The 13,712-nt window shown below is 34.4% G+C and overlaps 1 protein-coding gene across 1 annotated transcript in view; it reads left to right on the top strand.

Moving 5' to 3' along the window:
* TTC6 (tetratricopeptide repeat domain 6) overlaps nucleotides 1-12,406 on the top strand; it is a 197,734-nt gene extending 185,328 nt beyond the window's left edge. Inside the window, exons 30-33 of the mRNA XM_023521640.1 lie at nucleotides 2,907-3,059; nucleotides 3,918-4,088; nucleotides 11,600-11,825; nucleotides 12,276-12,406. Of these exons, the coding sequence (XP_023377408.1) occupies nucleotides 2,907-3,059; nucleotides 3,918-4,088; nucleotides 11,600-11,825; nucleotides 12,276-12,406 (681 nt within the window). The remainder of the gene's footprint in view (nucleotides 1-2,906; nucleotides 3,060-3,917; nucleotides 4,089-11,599; nucleotides 11,826-12,275) is intronic.
* The last annotated feature ends 1,306 nt before the right edge of the window (nucleotides 12,407-13,712 follow it).

Below are 13,712 nucleotides of genomic sequence, written 5' to 3'. Positions count from 1 at the left end.
TGGATGCTTACGTTGGACGGGGAAATTCTTACATGGAATATGGTCACGATGAAGCCACCAAGCAAGCACAGAAGGACTTTCTGAGAGCGTTGCATTTTGATCCAACATATATAAAAGCAAGAATTAGTTTAGGCTATAATCTGCAGGTAATTATATAAGAACATTTTAGGCCATGAAAGTACCTTTTAGACAAGAGAAAGAATATATTTTGCCCTTTACTAGTGATGGGGATACATGCTATTTCTTTGGTTAGGAACATTTTACCTTTCTCTTACTGTAAGTGTCCAGAGTTGCAGTGGGAAACAGGAGTTTAACTAGTTTCAGGGAGCCTGCCTGAGGAGAGCATCCAGGGGCCTGATGTGCTAGTGAGATGAGGATCTTTTGAACTTGAGTGTCTTTTATGCCTGTACCCCTTTCTATCTCCCCCCCACACTTATAGACAACTTTTAAAATTGCTTCATGAGTATCACATATAAGAACCTGGCTAACATATGTTTTACTAGCTCATACCCAAGCTCCATAGGTTTTGTCCTATTGAATTAGTGAAAAGCTAAAGGGAATAAACAATGTATGAAAATTTTGAAGTGGACTCCAGCCATGCAGTACGTCAGACAACCATTATACAGGGACTTCTGACTTCAGGTCATCTTCCAAATGTCAGTGAATTAGAACATAGTGGGAAGGCAAGATATCAAGCATTTGTCCTTTCAGCAAGATGGAAGAGTGCTACTCTATGTTGCCAAGCAAGTTTCCAAGTCCTCTTGGGGAAACTCTGCACTGGCCCATGCATTCACTAAGCTGTTTGCACTAGTAAAAAAATGTAGTGACATCCTTGGACTAAGGTACTGAAAGTGTTATATTTTCCGTAGAAAGGAACTGAATAATCTAACATTTTTTATCTCTTTTAATATTAAAAAATTTGAATAATGGGCAAAAATATGTTCAAATTATTACAAATTTAAGAAATTCCTCTTAATAATCTGCCATTACAGTTGATTTTTTTTTTCATTTAAAAATAAGTGAGTTTGGCTGATCTGTAATAATATTGGAGGTGGTTGTTGGGTTTGGTGGTTATAGTGAGGTATACCCAAGAACTTATTAATAAGGGAAATAAGATTGCCTTCTGAGATTTAACCATAGAGTTAGTCATTATTGGATCACAGTAAAAATTTGCAAAATCAATTTAAAGGGACAAGATGACTCCCAAAGCAGCTAGAGCTGACTGTAATCCAATGAAATGTGTTCTCACTGTATCCACCAGGCATTTACTGAGCACCTAGTTTGGGACAGGAACTGATCTAGGCCTAGAGATACAGCAACGAACAAATTATACTTGGTTTTTCTTGTAGAGTTTACTACTTAGTGGAGGGATGAGCATGAAGCAATCACATGAATAATTAATTATAAATTAATTATATGCATAAGAAAGGAAAAGGATAAGTTTGGGGACAATTTATAAAAGGAGAACCTAGCTGTGTTTGAGGGGTAAGGGAGGGCTTTTTGAGAAATTAACATTCAAAGTGAGGTTTGAAAGACTAGTAATTAGTCAGGGGTAGGAGTCGGGGCTAGGATGCAGTGTTCTAGACAGAGAAAGAGACAGAGGGCCCAGAAGATGAAATGTTATGGACAAGGGAGAATGATGTGAGATGAGACTAGAGAATTGAATAATGACTGGAAGTGAAGGCCTTACAAGCCAGTTGAAAATGTGACTATCGCTAACCAGGGCAGTGACATCAGATTTGTGTTTTATGAAGATTTCACTTGGTATATAGCAACTGGCATGAGGAGGAACTGAATCAGAAAAGGAAGAGCTGAAAAAGGAGAGTTAGAGAGGCCCATCCAAATCCTGTTCAGGGGAAAGAGTGACCATTTTTTCAACAAATATTTACAGATTCCCCTACTACATGCCTAGCACTAAGAGTATAGAACTGAACAAAACAGATGTCAGGAACAGAGACAGATATAATCCTACCGTGAGGTCTTTTGCAGCTTAATATTCTAATAACCTAACCTCAATTTGCCTGATTCTTTGTTTATCAAACAAACTTATGATGATGATGATATTGAATTCCGTATAATTTGCCCAGAGGGAGAAGATTTACTGGTAGAAAAACAGTGTCTAGTTACTTTATTAATTATATTTCTTATTAGTTTTATGCAAGTGTCACTGGGCTCAGTTGGGTTAATGTGAGTCAGCTGCTGAGATTCTGACTAGTTGGGTTTTTGAGTCCATGAGAATAAATAAAGGAAAGGCCCTGGACCATGCTGAATTTATCAATTCACTGCTTTCCTGTGATGAGGTATTTAGTTGCCAGAGTATTCTCCAGGAAATACTCTGACATCATTCTATAAACAGTGCCCCTCTCTTGACCTTTTTTCTTATTTTCCAGTTGGTGCTTGGTATGTTTGCATGCATTTTCCACAGAATATGTATAGGGATCCAGAAATTTCAGATGCTGGTACAATTTATCAAAAGAGGTTTTATGCCAGTAGTTTGTGTGTTTATTTACTCAACACATATTTATTTTATTATGTATATTATGTATAACTGGAGATTCAATGATAAGCAAATAAATACAGTCCCTGCCTATGTGTGCAGAGCTCAGTGTAAATTTTGTGGTGATTGTTTAAAGCTTTGGTGTTTCACATGGGGTATGTTGTCTAAGATTGGTATAAAAGATGACTGGGACAATTGGATTTATTTTGATTAAAATTTCAGCATAAATAATCAGTAATTAGTTAATTGGATACAATCATAATGTAGCCTATTTCCTTTTTAAAAATCTTAGATTTAGCACAATATAAATATGCCCTTACTAAAGGTTTTATTTGATTAAGTTGGAATCATAAACATTTGTCATTTCATGGGTAATTTCCTACTTAATGTAAATGGAAAATTATTTTAGGCCCAAGAAAAATTCCAGAAAGCTTGGCACCACTTTACCATTGCCATAGAAGTTGATCCAAAGAGCTATCTAGCCTATGAAGGAAGAGCTGTTGTCTGTCTTCAGATGAGTGATAATTTTGCTGCAATGCAGGATATTAATACTGCCATAAAGGTAAAAATCCACTTAGATTATATTATCATTAACATAAATTAATATCATCAATGAATAGGGTCAAGTTAAAAGTTCTCTGTTACCTTTTTAAAATGACTTGTAGAGAACACAGTATTTATATTTTTGATGTCGTTGTTCCAGGAGATTCCTAGAGTAAAGCGTTGTTATGGCTTACCAAGTTTATACCCTAAATGCATTTAAAATTCGAAAACTAAATTCCTGATAAATGTTGATTCCAAACAGCAAATGTAATTTATATTTTCGTGGGACATCAAAATTATTTTGTAATAAAAAATAAATGCAAAAACTGAAATAATGTTCTGGGTTTGAAGAAACTAAAGAAAGAACAAAGTAAACTCCCAGATTCATCTGTAGTGAAATGGCAAATAAAATTCTCAGATTTTGTGTACAGTAACAGAGAATCTCCTTTTTTTCCTATATTTTGGATCTATAGATTCAAGTAGATATTATAATCTTTGAGATTAATAAAAAAAGGAAAGAGCTGAAAGATAATTGCTACTGCTCAGGACAAATAAACATATTAACTATTTAATTTCCTCTCCAGCTTTAACAGAGCTAAACAGAAACACTTTTTGCCTCTGTCTGTTCTTTGGAAAGGAACTGAGTAAAGCTTTAAAATTATTTTTTTTATTACAACCAAATCAACAACAAAGTGTTAACATTGAACCAATTTCATACCCAGTCCTTTCTCATTATTTGATCTAATGGGGTTTTACCTGAACTATAAAATTACTAGTTTCCCACAAGTAGATTTCTTAACTTGTTCGTTTTTGCAGACATGAAATTGGAGATAAATACTATTCCCAGATGTTAAATACTCATACTATTATATTGCAGATCAATACTACAGCGGAGTTCTTAACAAATCGTGGTGTGATTCATGAGTTTATGGGTCAGCAACAGAATGCAATGAAAGACTATCAAGCAGCAGTTTCTTTAAACCCCACATATTCACTGGCTTACTTTAATGCGGGAAATATCTACCTTCACCACAGACAGTTTTCCCAGGTAATGTGAATTTCCTTTTCTTTTTAACACTAAATGCTTTCTTTGCTATATATAGTTTCAACATATGATCCTTATATTCCAGGCTAATCATTCATTAGCTAGTTTTAAAAAAAGTTCTATTTCATAAGAATGTTTATAATTATTTTTTAAATGTTTAAACTCTATGAATTTATTCTCCTCATTAATAACAACCATTCAACATTTGTCCAGTAAGTATTGTTTTGGACTTATCCAAGTATCAACAAATGCCTTGCTATTTATCGTGGCTAGCTGCCAGCCTGGAATCCTCTGCTCTTTGCCTCCATTCAGCCAAATCTTAGACTTCCTTTAAGACCCTCTTTTATGATGTGATTATCTAACTCAATTTCTACCTCTTTTAGATTTCAGTCACTTACTGAGAGAAAGAATATCTGAATGTTAGTTCTGGTTTTATGATATCTTAATCTCTTTGGACCTCAACTCATAATAATATATGAAATAAAAGCGTTGGGTTATTAGATGATATTTTTTATATTTTGAATTTATTTTATTTGAACTGTCGTGCATTTACATGATTCAAACTCTAATTTTTAAAGTCTGTATTTACTCTTTCGTTCTATTTTCCTTCAATTTATCTTATTATTTGTCTATCTTTTTGAGTCAGAAGGTAAATTCATTTATTGTCATCTTTTACTTTCTATTGTGATAAATTATTAAGGTTATGCTCTTTCCTCAAGTACTGCTTTTAGCAGTACTTTTGGCCTTTGATAGTTTAGTTTTTATTTTCCCCAAATCTTGCACCTATACTTTTATTTTTTCTTTGACTCAAGATTAAATTAATAGGCATTTAAATTGCCCAGGTGGAAGGGCTTTTATATATTCTAATTTGGGTATTTATTGAGTTTTAATGTGGTCTAATATATGCCAATTAAAAATATTCCAGGGGCCTTTTCAAAGAAGAGATTCTATTATCAGGATATAGAGTTGAAGTACATGTATAAGGTCTACCTTATTAATTATATTTTTAATTAGTCAATATCTATTTTTTTTTTTTTTTATTTGGTTTATCTTGGACTGGGAAAGTCCAAGGATACTTAAGTATTCCATCATTGGTGTGGTCCTATATGGTTTTCTTTATATTTCTTGTCATTTCTGCTTTATGAGAATTGTTACTGCGTTAATTCATGTATAGATATTTGTATATATTACATATGCATTACAAATTGTAGCCTTTAGCATTATAAATGATTTTCTTTGTTTCTTTTAAGGCTCTTTAGAATAAATTCTACTTTATCTGATATAAAGATTGTGACCTCTGATTTCATTTGGTTTTCTTTTACTTGGTGTTCCTTTGTTCTTCCTTTTATTTTCAACATTTAGAATCCTTTGTTTTAGACGTCTCTTTTATATAGCATAGCGTTGGATTTTGCTTTAGAAGCCAATTTGAAAATATTTTTTTAATAGGCGAGTCAAGCCCATTTACATTTTGGCATGATCAGTATATTTGGCCTTAGTTTTGTTATTTTTATGTCATATTTTTTTGTTTTCAGGTATTTTAAAAGTATTTTGTTTGGGGGCCTATTTAATTTTTTTTTCAGTTTTTCTGATATTTAGGAAGCTTTACAGTTTTGCTCTAGTGATGACCTTCATAAGCATACTTTTATACCCTTCGTTTCTTATTTCTTTAGTTTCTTTACTATGAACAATAAAATTACCCTTTAATCTCTTCCTCCCTTACTCCTGTCTTTCATCTGTTATTTAATTTAAGTTAATAATATTCTCTTTTAAAAAGTGTTTATATTTATATTCTTAAATATGCCGACCTTATTATGTCAGCTTTCTTTCTACCGTTTCTGTTCTCCCATTTTGCTGTGAGTTTCATGGTCCTCTCACTGCCAAAGGATTTAATATTTGCATACTATTTTGTTACTCTTATTTCGAATTTTAGTTTTAGTTTTTCAGTTAAATATGTTCGATTCTCATCACCAGGCTTTTTGCCAAAGTCTTTCCCCCAACCAACTATTTCTTGGTTGTCTGAAATTAGTCCTTTAGTAGAGTCCTGAGAAAGGGCTCATGAAAACAATATTTCTCGATTTTTTCATGTTCATAGCTGTTTGCCTGTAGCCTTTATATCTTAAGGAGTCATGTCTGCGTTTAAAATTCCTGACCCACTTCTTTCTTGAGTGTCTTGTGTTGTTACACTGTTTTTTGTTGTTGTCTATATGTTCATGACAAGAAGCCTGATGTGAACCTGATTTTTGTTTTTTTTTTTTGTGACTTCTTTTTGTTAGAATAACCAAAGATTTTTTTTTTTTTAAGTAAAAAGTTTACCAAGGCATATCTTAGACATGACCATTGGGGTTGGAGTTATCAAGTACACAGTGTATGTTTTCAATATGTAGATATCAGAAAAGTTTTGTTGAATTCAGTGGGAAATTTTTTTTTCTGTTTCATTGAGAATATCCATTATATATATATAGATGTGTCTATATATATATTTGAGATGTGTATATATATATTGGATGTCCTTTGACTTCTATATGTCAATTATTTTTTCTCATTTCTTAATCTTTTAATTTCTTTTTCATTTTCATTGTCTTCTTCAAATCTCTGTTTTAAATCTCTACCATGTTTTCTGAGGGATCTATTTATCCACATGTGGACCTTACAGTTCAGGCTTCTTTTAATTTTTTTTTCTTAAATGCAATTGCGTCTTTAACAATTCTTTCCTAGTTCATTTTGAAATGTTATGTTATAATTTTTACCTAGATTGTAGCAATACTCTTTGTCTGGTGAGTTTTTATATTTCCAAAAATTAAGTTATTTTTCATCCTTGTTTTTACAAGGATGAAAGGTAGGCACATTACTTTTATGTTGCTCATATTTGAATGAAATAAATTATTTTCCTGGTCTAATAGCAGAGATTCTTGTGGCAAACAGGAGTATGGACCATGATAACTGTTCAAGTTGGGCTCCCTCTGATGCTATAGCAAAGGACTTTACACTATGACCTCTCTAGCCTAGCCTGGTTTGGGAGGGATTCTCCCACAAGCTCTGTGTTCCTCTGTACTTTTCACAACCCTTTTAAAACAATGTACACGGTTTTTTAAAAGGTTGTTTTTATTGCTTGCATTTTTTGAGAACTGTCATCTCTCTATTTTTCTTCACCACCCAATACCGTCACCATACTCTTTAATAAAATGATCTTTAGGTCACCTTTATGTACAAAGAGGCTATGGTTTGTGTCTGTATTTTGCTGGAAAAATTCAGCAGATATTTCCTGTTTCCACCTAGCTCTTAATTCTTTCAGTCTCCACACATTTGCGACGTACCTGCCATGTGCTGAACTTTTATAAACATCCCAAAGATACAGAGCTGAACAAGATAAGGAAGGATTGTTTTATGATGTCGCTTATATTTTATTGGGGGAAGAAATAGAAAATATATAAGAAAATATTTGTAGTGATAAATGCCTAATACGGTCCCATATATGCATTATTATATCCGTATTAGAATATTGGTGAGACTATAGAAGATTACCTGGGTAAATAGTATAGGTGGAGAGAAGGGGTTCAAGGACAAATATTTAGAAGTGAAACAGAGAAGAGATGCCAGAAAGTAATCTGAGAAGGGAGCATCCAGCCAGGATGATAAGAAGAAAAGCAGGAGTATATGATATTACCTCAAGAATGAAGTGCTTTAAGAAGAGAAATGTGCTCCATGTCAAATGCTGCTGAGATGTCAAGGAAGAGGAAGATGGAAGAAGTCATTCATGACTTTGGCAAGAACATTGTTGGAATAGCAGAGGAGGCAGAAGCTTGAGTCGAGAGGGTTGTGAAGAAAATGCAAGGTGAAGAATTAGAGACAGTTCAACTGGTTCTGTGAAGAGGAGTAGTGAAATGGGGTGCTAGCTAGAGTGAGATAAAATATGTTTTTTTGTGTTTGTTTCATTTTTGTTTTCTAAGATGAGGGCTATTGATTCATGTTCCTATGTTAATGAGAAGAATCTAGTAGAGAGGGAGAAATTGTTGATGCAAGAATGTGGCAGAGATAATTAAGATCAGAATCTTTGAGAATTTACTGGAGTTAGAGTTTGAAAGTTGCAGGGGTGGCTTTTGAATGGAGCAGGAGACAGGATGCATTATGTCATGAGGGAAGGTGGAGATTTGGGGCACAGTTGAATGTAGTTTGGTAGATTTTGATAGTAAGCATTCCTATTGATTATATTTTCTCCATAGAATACAAGTATCCATTATTAGGTAAGAGTAAGGGTGGACAGTTAAAAAGGGGAACAGGGTAGCTAGGAGTTTTGAGGAGAAAAGAGAAAATGTGAAATGTTGTTTTAGAGTAGTAAGGTGAGCACATTACGGAAATGTAGTAGGATTACCTACCAAACAACATTAAGTTCTCATTTGAGATTTGTAGTTATGAATTTAAAGTGAGATCTTAACTCTATACTGCTTTGTATACAATTCTTTCTATACATATTCAGTACTATTTGGTGTCACATCACAATTGTTTCTGTTTATTGATCTCGTTCCTCCTCACTCCAATTAGACCGTATGCTCTGTAGGGCCAGGAATCACACTCTTTCTTCTTCTCCCTATATTTCCTCACTCAGAAAGCCTGTCTATACCCACGGCTTATATTGAAGGTCAGCCTCCACCTTTCTTCTGAGCTCCTAACCAATATTTATCACCTGTGGCTAAAACTGGACATTTTACAAGTGCATTAGAGCTAAAAAATAATAAATTTCTGTATCCTCTGCCCCTAGTCCAGTGCTTCTTCGTATAAATCCTCTCTCAATTCAAGATGTCATCTTATATAAAGTCAGTTGAGTAGAAACATCAGCATCAACCATAACTTTCTTTTCCTCACCTCCTTCATCTAATCCTGTCAGTTTTGTTTCTTATTTTTTTCTCAAACACGTTCCTTCCATTCTGTGTCTTCTGCCATAGTCTTGGTTTAGCTGTTCTTTCCCAAGTTAGGTCATACCCTGAACAACTTGCTGACCCCTGTGATGAGCCTGGTTGACATCAGTGGTGAAGCTTGATGCTGGGACAGAGAATTTTTGAAGGTATAATTCTATAAGGCATGAATGAGATTGTCGAAGCTCAGACTTCCGTGGACAGCTGGAAGGCTAATGTTTCCCCAGGCTGACAAACCAGGGTCAATTACCTTAAACTTCATCAAGCTCAGACCACTCTCTGGCTGGGGCCTAGCAATGTCTCTCTGCATTGTAGAGTTAGTGAAATGAAGACAATATAGTGCCAGGGACAATTTTCTGTTTCCTTAAAGATTAAGATCCACATGAGAAGGAGACACTAACATTTTAAATGTATTTGTCTTTAATAACTCTCTGGGTATCATGTATGAAACTATTTGGTTAGATCTAATATGTGGGTTTTTTTTTTTTTTTTAGTATGTCTCTATTTCTTCAGAACTGGGGACACATTAGCTGGGCAAATATTTCATCTAAAGTATATTCTGTCCTCTGTCTTGATATACTGGATGCTTGGGCTTCACAGTGCACACTCCCTCCAGAGATAAACAGACTTTGAAAGTAGTTATTCAGCTATTTTAGTGTGTTCTAAGCCTCTTTGTGGAGAATATTCTTATATTCTCTGCTTCTCTTCATCTTTGCTTCTGACTGTACTGGAAAGAAGATTTAGGGTCAGGAGAAAATGTCTCTCAACAGATTAAATAATCTCTAGTGGGTTAAAACATGTATGTGTTCTAGCTTCTTTTATCATTTGTTAGTGACTTAATGATTTTAAACCACATTTGGATGAACTACTTGTATGCATCATGAACTGCAGGTGACTTACTAAAACATAATTGTATCTGCTTTCTAATTAATTACAAACGTGAGGGCATTAGACTAATTGTTAAAACATTAAGGCCACCCATTGTGGTTAGTGTCTTTGGCCTTTAATTGCTTCATAGTTAATACTCCTGTACTTCAAGTAACCTCAATAAATTATAGGCTTTCATGTATAAGTAATTTATTTGAAAGCTATCGAAGAAAGTTACATTTTTCAAAGTTAGATATACTATTGTATTTTACTAAGGTTTATTATTTTAGGTGAGGTAGACGTTTGCTTCTATCTGATTGAGGTCATGCCGTTATGATGTACAATTGTGTCACTTTTATCAGTCATTCATTGGTGAATTAAAATGAAGCCTAAATTGCTTTCTCAAGGAAGTCTTGGCCCTGCTCGGAGTCTTGGAATTGTTCTTTTGCCTCATTTCTGATGATTCTGAGTCCAGACTACTGTTTAGGAGTAAATTCTTTTTGAGCTCTTCACAGAAGGGTGTCAATTCTGCTGCCATCTTAACAGATGCTTAAACTGCACTTAACTGCAGCTTCCTGGGATGAGATGGGTTACAGAATCTTGATCTAATTGCCTCTCAAAAGGCATAAGCAGCCAAGTTCATGGAGGATTGCCCGAGGGCTATGATGTATCTTCATTTGTAGACACTGGGAAAAAATAATATGCTAATAACAATTGAGTCCTTACTAGATTTTGCATATCATTCTCAGTACTTTACTGTTAGCTCACTTAATCCTTACAGCAGCACTGGCAGTAGTGCTCTATTTGTTATCTCCATTTTACAAATGAGAAAAGGTGAGGAAAAAAAGACCTTTAGTTGCTCACCCAAAGACATAGAGATAACAAGTGGTAGAGCCAGGGTTTGAACCTGGAAGTCTGGCTCCATGGTCTGGGCACCTGGCCACCATGCTATCAGTGTTTCATTTCACCCACAATGAAAGTGAACTGAGGACAAATCCCTGGGAAAAAGAGAAAAATAGATCATTGAAGGATACTAATAGATGATCAGAGAGGTAGGAGAAAAACCAAAGAGACACCCTGTCTCAAAGACAGAGAGAAGTTTAAGAAGAAAGGACAGATCAAGAATGTTCATGCCGCAGAAATGTCACAGAAGAAAAGAACTAGAAAATGTCCATTGTGCTGAAGACATCTTCAACAAGAGCAGAACTCATAGACGAGGGGAAGGTAGGTAGAAGTCAGATTGTGGTTATTGGTGGAAAATAGAGTGGTAAGTAATCAGAGAGAACAAGCTCAATTGTGAAAATTGACTTTTCCTTTAGGGTAAGTTTTAAAGTAGGAGCCAAATTTCATCCATCATAGAGTTAAGAGAAGAGATTCCTGTCTTGAGTGGTAGTGTTTCTAATCAGCATCTCAAGCTTTTGTGGTAAAGAACCAGTTTTTTTAAAATTTCCACTTCGTTGTTGATCAAGACCCCGGCACTGGTCCACTGACATTGTCTAGATTTGCCTACACATGGCGATAACAAAAAGCAGACCAACTGTTGGTCAGTTTTATTATTTTTTTACATTCTCTACATAAAATTCACATCCTTATCATCCATATCTAACGTAAAGTGCTTCCACTACCCTCTTGATATATACCACTAGTCTGAATTTTAAATTAAGAATGAAAGTACTTCTAATTGCTGTATAACTGCCAATTAAAAGATATTCAAATGATAATCTTCATATTTTATAGGCCAGTGACTACTTCTCAAAGGCTTTAAAATTTGATCCAGAAAATAAATGTGCTATGATGAATCGAGCTATCGCAAATACAATATTAAAGAAGTATGAAGAAGCAAGAGAAGATTTTGCAAATGTAGTTGAAAACTGTCCCTTTTGGGCTGCAGTATATTTTAACAGAGCACAGCTCTACTGTTGTTTAAAGCAATATGAACTCGCTGAGGAAGACCTAAGTAAAGGTATATATTTTTTGTAATGTTTGTGTAAGTTTACAGTGGTTGATGTGTTTGTTTTTAAATAACAAAAGTATAAAACCATCAAGTCTATTTGTCTAGATAACTTACACTAGAATTAATGTTTTTCTACATTATATATTTAATGTAATTAATATGGGCTCCTTTATGTAATAACTTACAGCATTGGTAAGTGAAGATATAGAAAATTATTAGGGAAGCTATATACAAACATTGTCAGCCTTTCAAAGAAAGATGTGCGGTGTTCCCCAAGTTAATTTCTTAGGAAGATTCGATATTTTAAATTTAACTAAATGATTAGATAGATATGAAGAAAAATGTTTTCAAATAAGTAGTATTAAAGTTTTATATTGTAAAATTTTTATTTTTTAAAAATGAGACTATTTGGGGGTGTTATAGCATAAAAACATATCTTGAAATTTTTTTCTTTTACAGCTCTGTCTTTGAAGCCTAATGATGCTCTAGTATATAATCTTAGAGCAGAAGTTCGTGGTAAACTAGGTGTGATTGAGGAAGCTATGGCTGACTATAACCAAGCACTTGATCTTCAAGACCATGTTCAGTGATCTCATTACATAGACTGTGGTTTCTGTAGCAGTTTAAAGAGCTGTTCTATTAGAAATTGAAATGTATTTGTTGTTTAAAACCAAGGTTGCACTGTCTTCATTATTGTATTCATTGTTTAGTCTTCTATATAACCCTTTTATGTATTTTAACAGTATATTTATGTAATATATTAATTTAAAAACCTTTAGATCATTTTTTGCATATGTGGGACAACTCAATAATTGAATTTCTTCATAGGGTGCAGAATTTAAATGGGAATGTTTCTTAAGGTATATTAGCACTTCAAGTATTTTTTTTTAAAGTAATTCCTTTTGAAATAATACTGCATGATTGTAGAAAAAGTGTCATCGACCTTTTCATCAATACCTACTTATAATGCATTCCACAGTATCCAGATTTAAAAAAAAATACAGAGGTGATGACTATAAAGAAACTGAAGTCATGCACATTTCCTGTCTCCTTGTTTAAACAATGTCTGTATAGGCCTGTATTCTTCCTGCTGCTCATATTCTTCAACAGATGAACACGTTCCTTTTGTTCCTGTTGCCTCTCTTCCAAGGGTAGCGCCTATAAAGGTTTCGAGCATCCTGGTTCCTTGAGATAGTTCCCTCTGCTTCTTTAATGAATATTCATAAAAATACATGAAAATCTGTATATACTTATAGTTAGTGCTTCATAGAAGTTGACACGTAAAAATAAAAGAACTAAAAAATTTTTATAGAATACCTTTTGAGTGAACCAGAGAACCCCTTTCCTTTATCTCACTGATAATAACAAGGTTTCCTGATTTTAACTAATTTGGACTTGCTTCTCTTAGTTTATTTTCCTTCATTTCATCCTTCTAGTACTTCTCCAGTTCCTGAGAGACCCGTTTTCACCGAGATCAGACGTTATGGGAGAAAAATACCTCTATCCACTCAGTTTTCTTTGATTTTAGTTTATGTACCAGATTTTCACAATGGAAAGTTGATTTTAATTTGAAAGCTACTGTGGGCATGCTTCACACTCCTCAGGAAGATTTTCTCGGCATGATATGTGGTTCCACATGAGGATAAGGTCATCATTACTGAGTTACTTCAGATGGTGAATCAGACACACTTAATTAGCCTCTCAGATCCTCTTGCCTTTGCTCCTCTCCAGGCCCTTTAGTCCTAGGCCTGGCCACAGATGAGATTCAGACCAACCTCATGAACCCACAGGCAACCCCTCATCTGTTACACAGCCACACATCTACTCACCAACTGCCCTGGGGCATCTCAATGCTGAGATGTCGGAGGCCATGGGATTCTTCCAGTGCCCACCCAT

The sequence above is a fragment of the Pteropus vampyrus genome, unplaced genomic scaffold (assembly GCF_000151845.1).
Source record: "Pteropus vampyrus isolate Shadow unplaced genomic scaffold, Pvam_2.0 Scaffold10, whole genome shotgun sequence".
Taxonomy (NCBI): Eukaryota; Metazoa; Chordata; class Mammalia; order Chiroptera; family Pteropodidae; genus Pteropus; species Pteropus vampyrus.
Note: the sequence above shows the minus strand (reverse complement) of the source record. Positions and strands in the feature narration are given on the sequence as shown.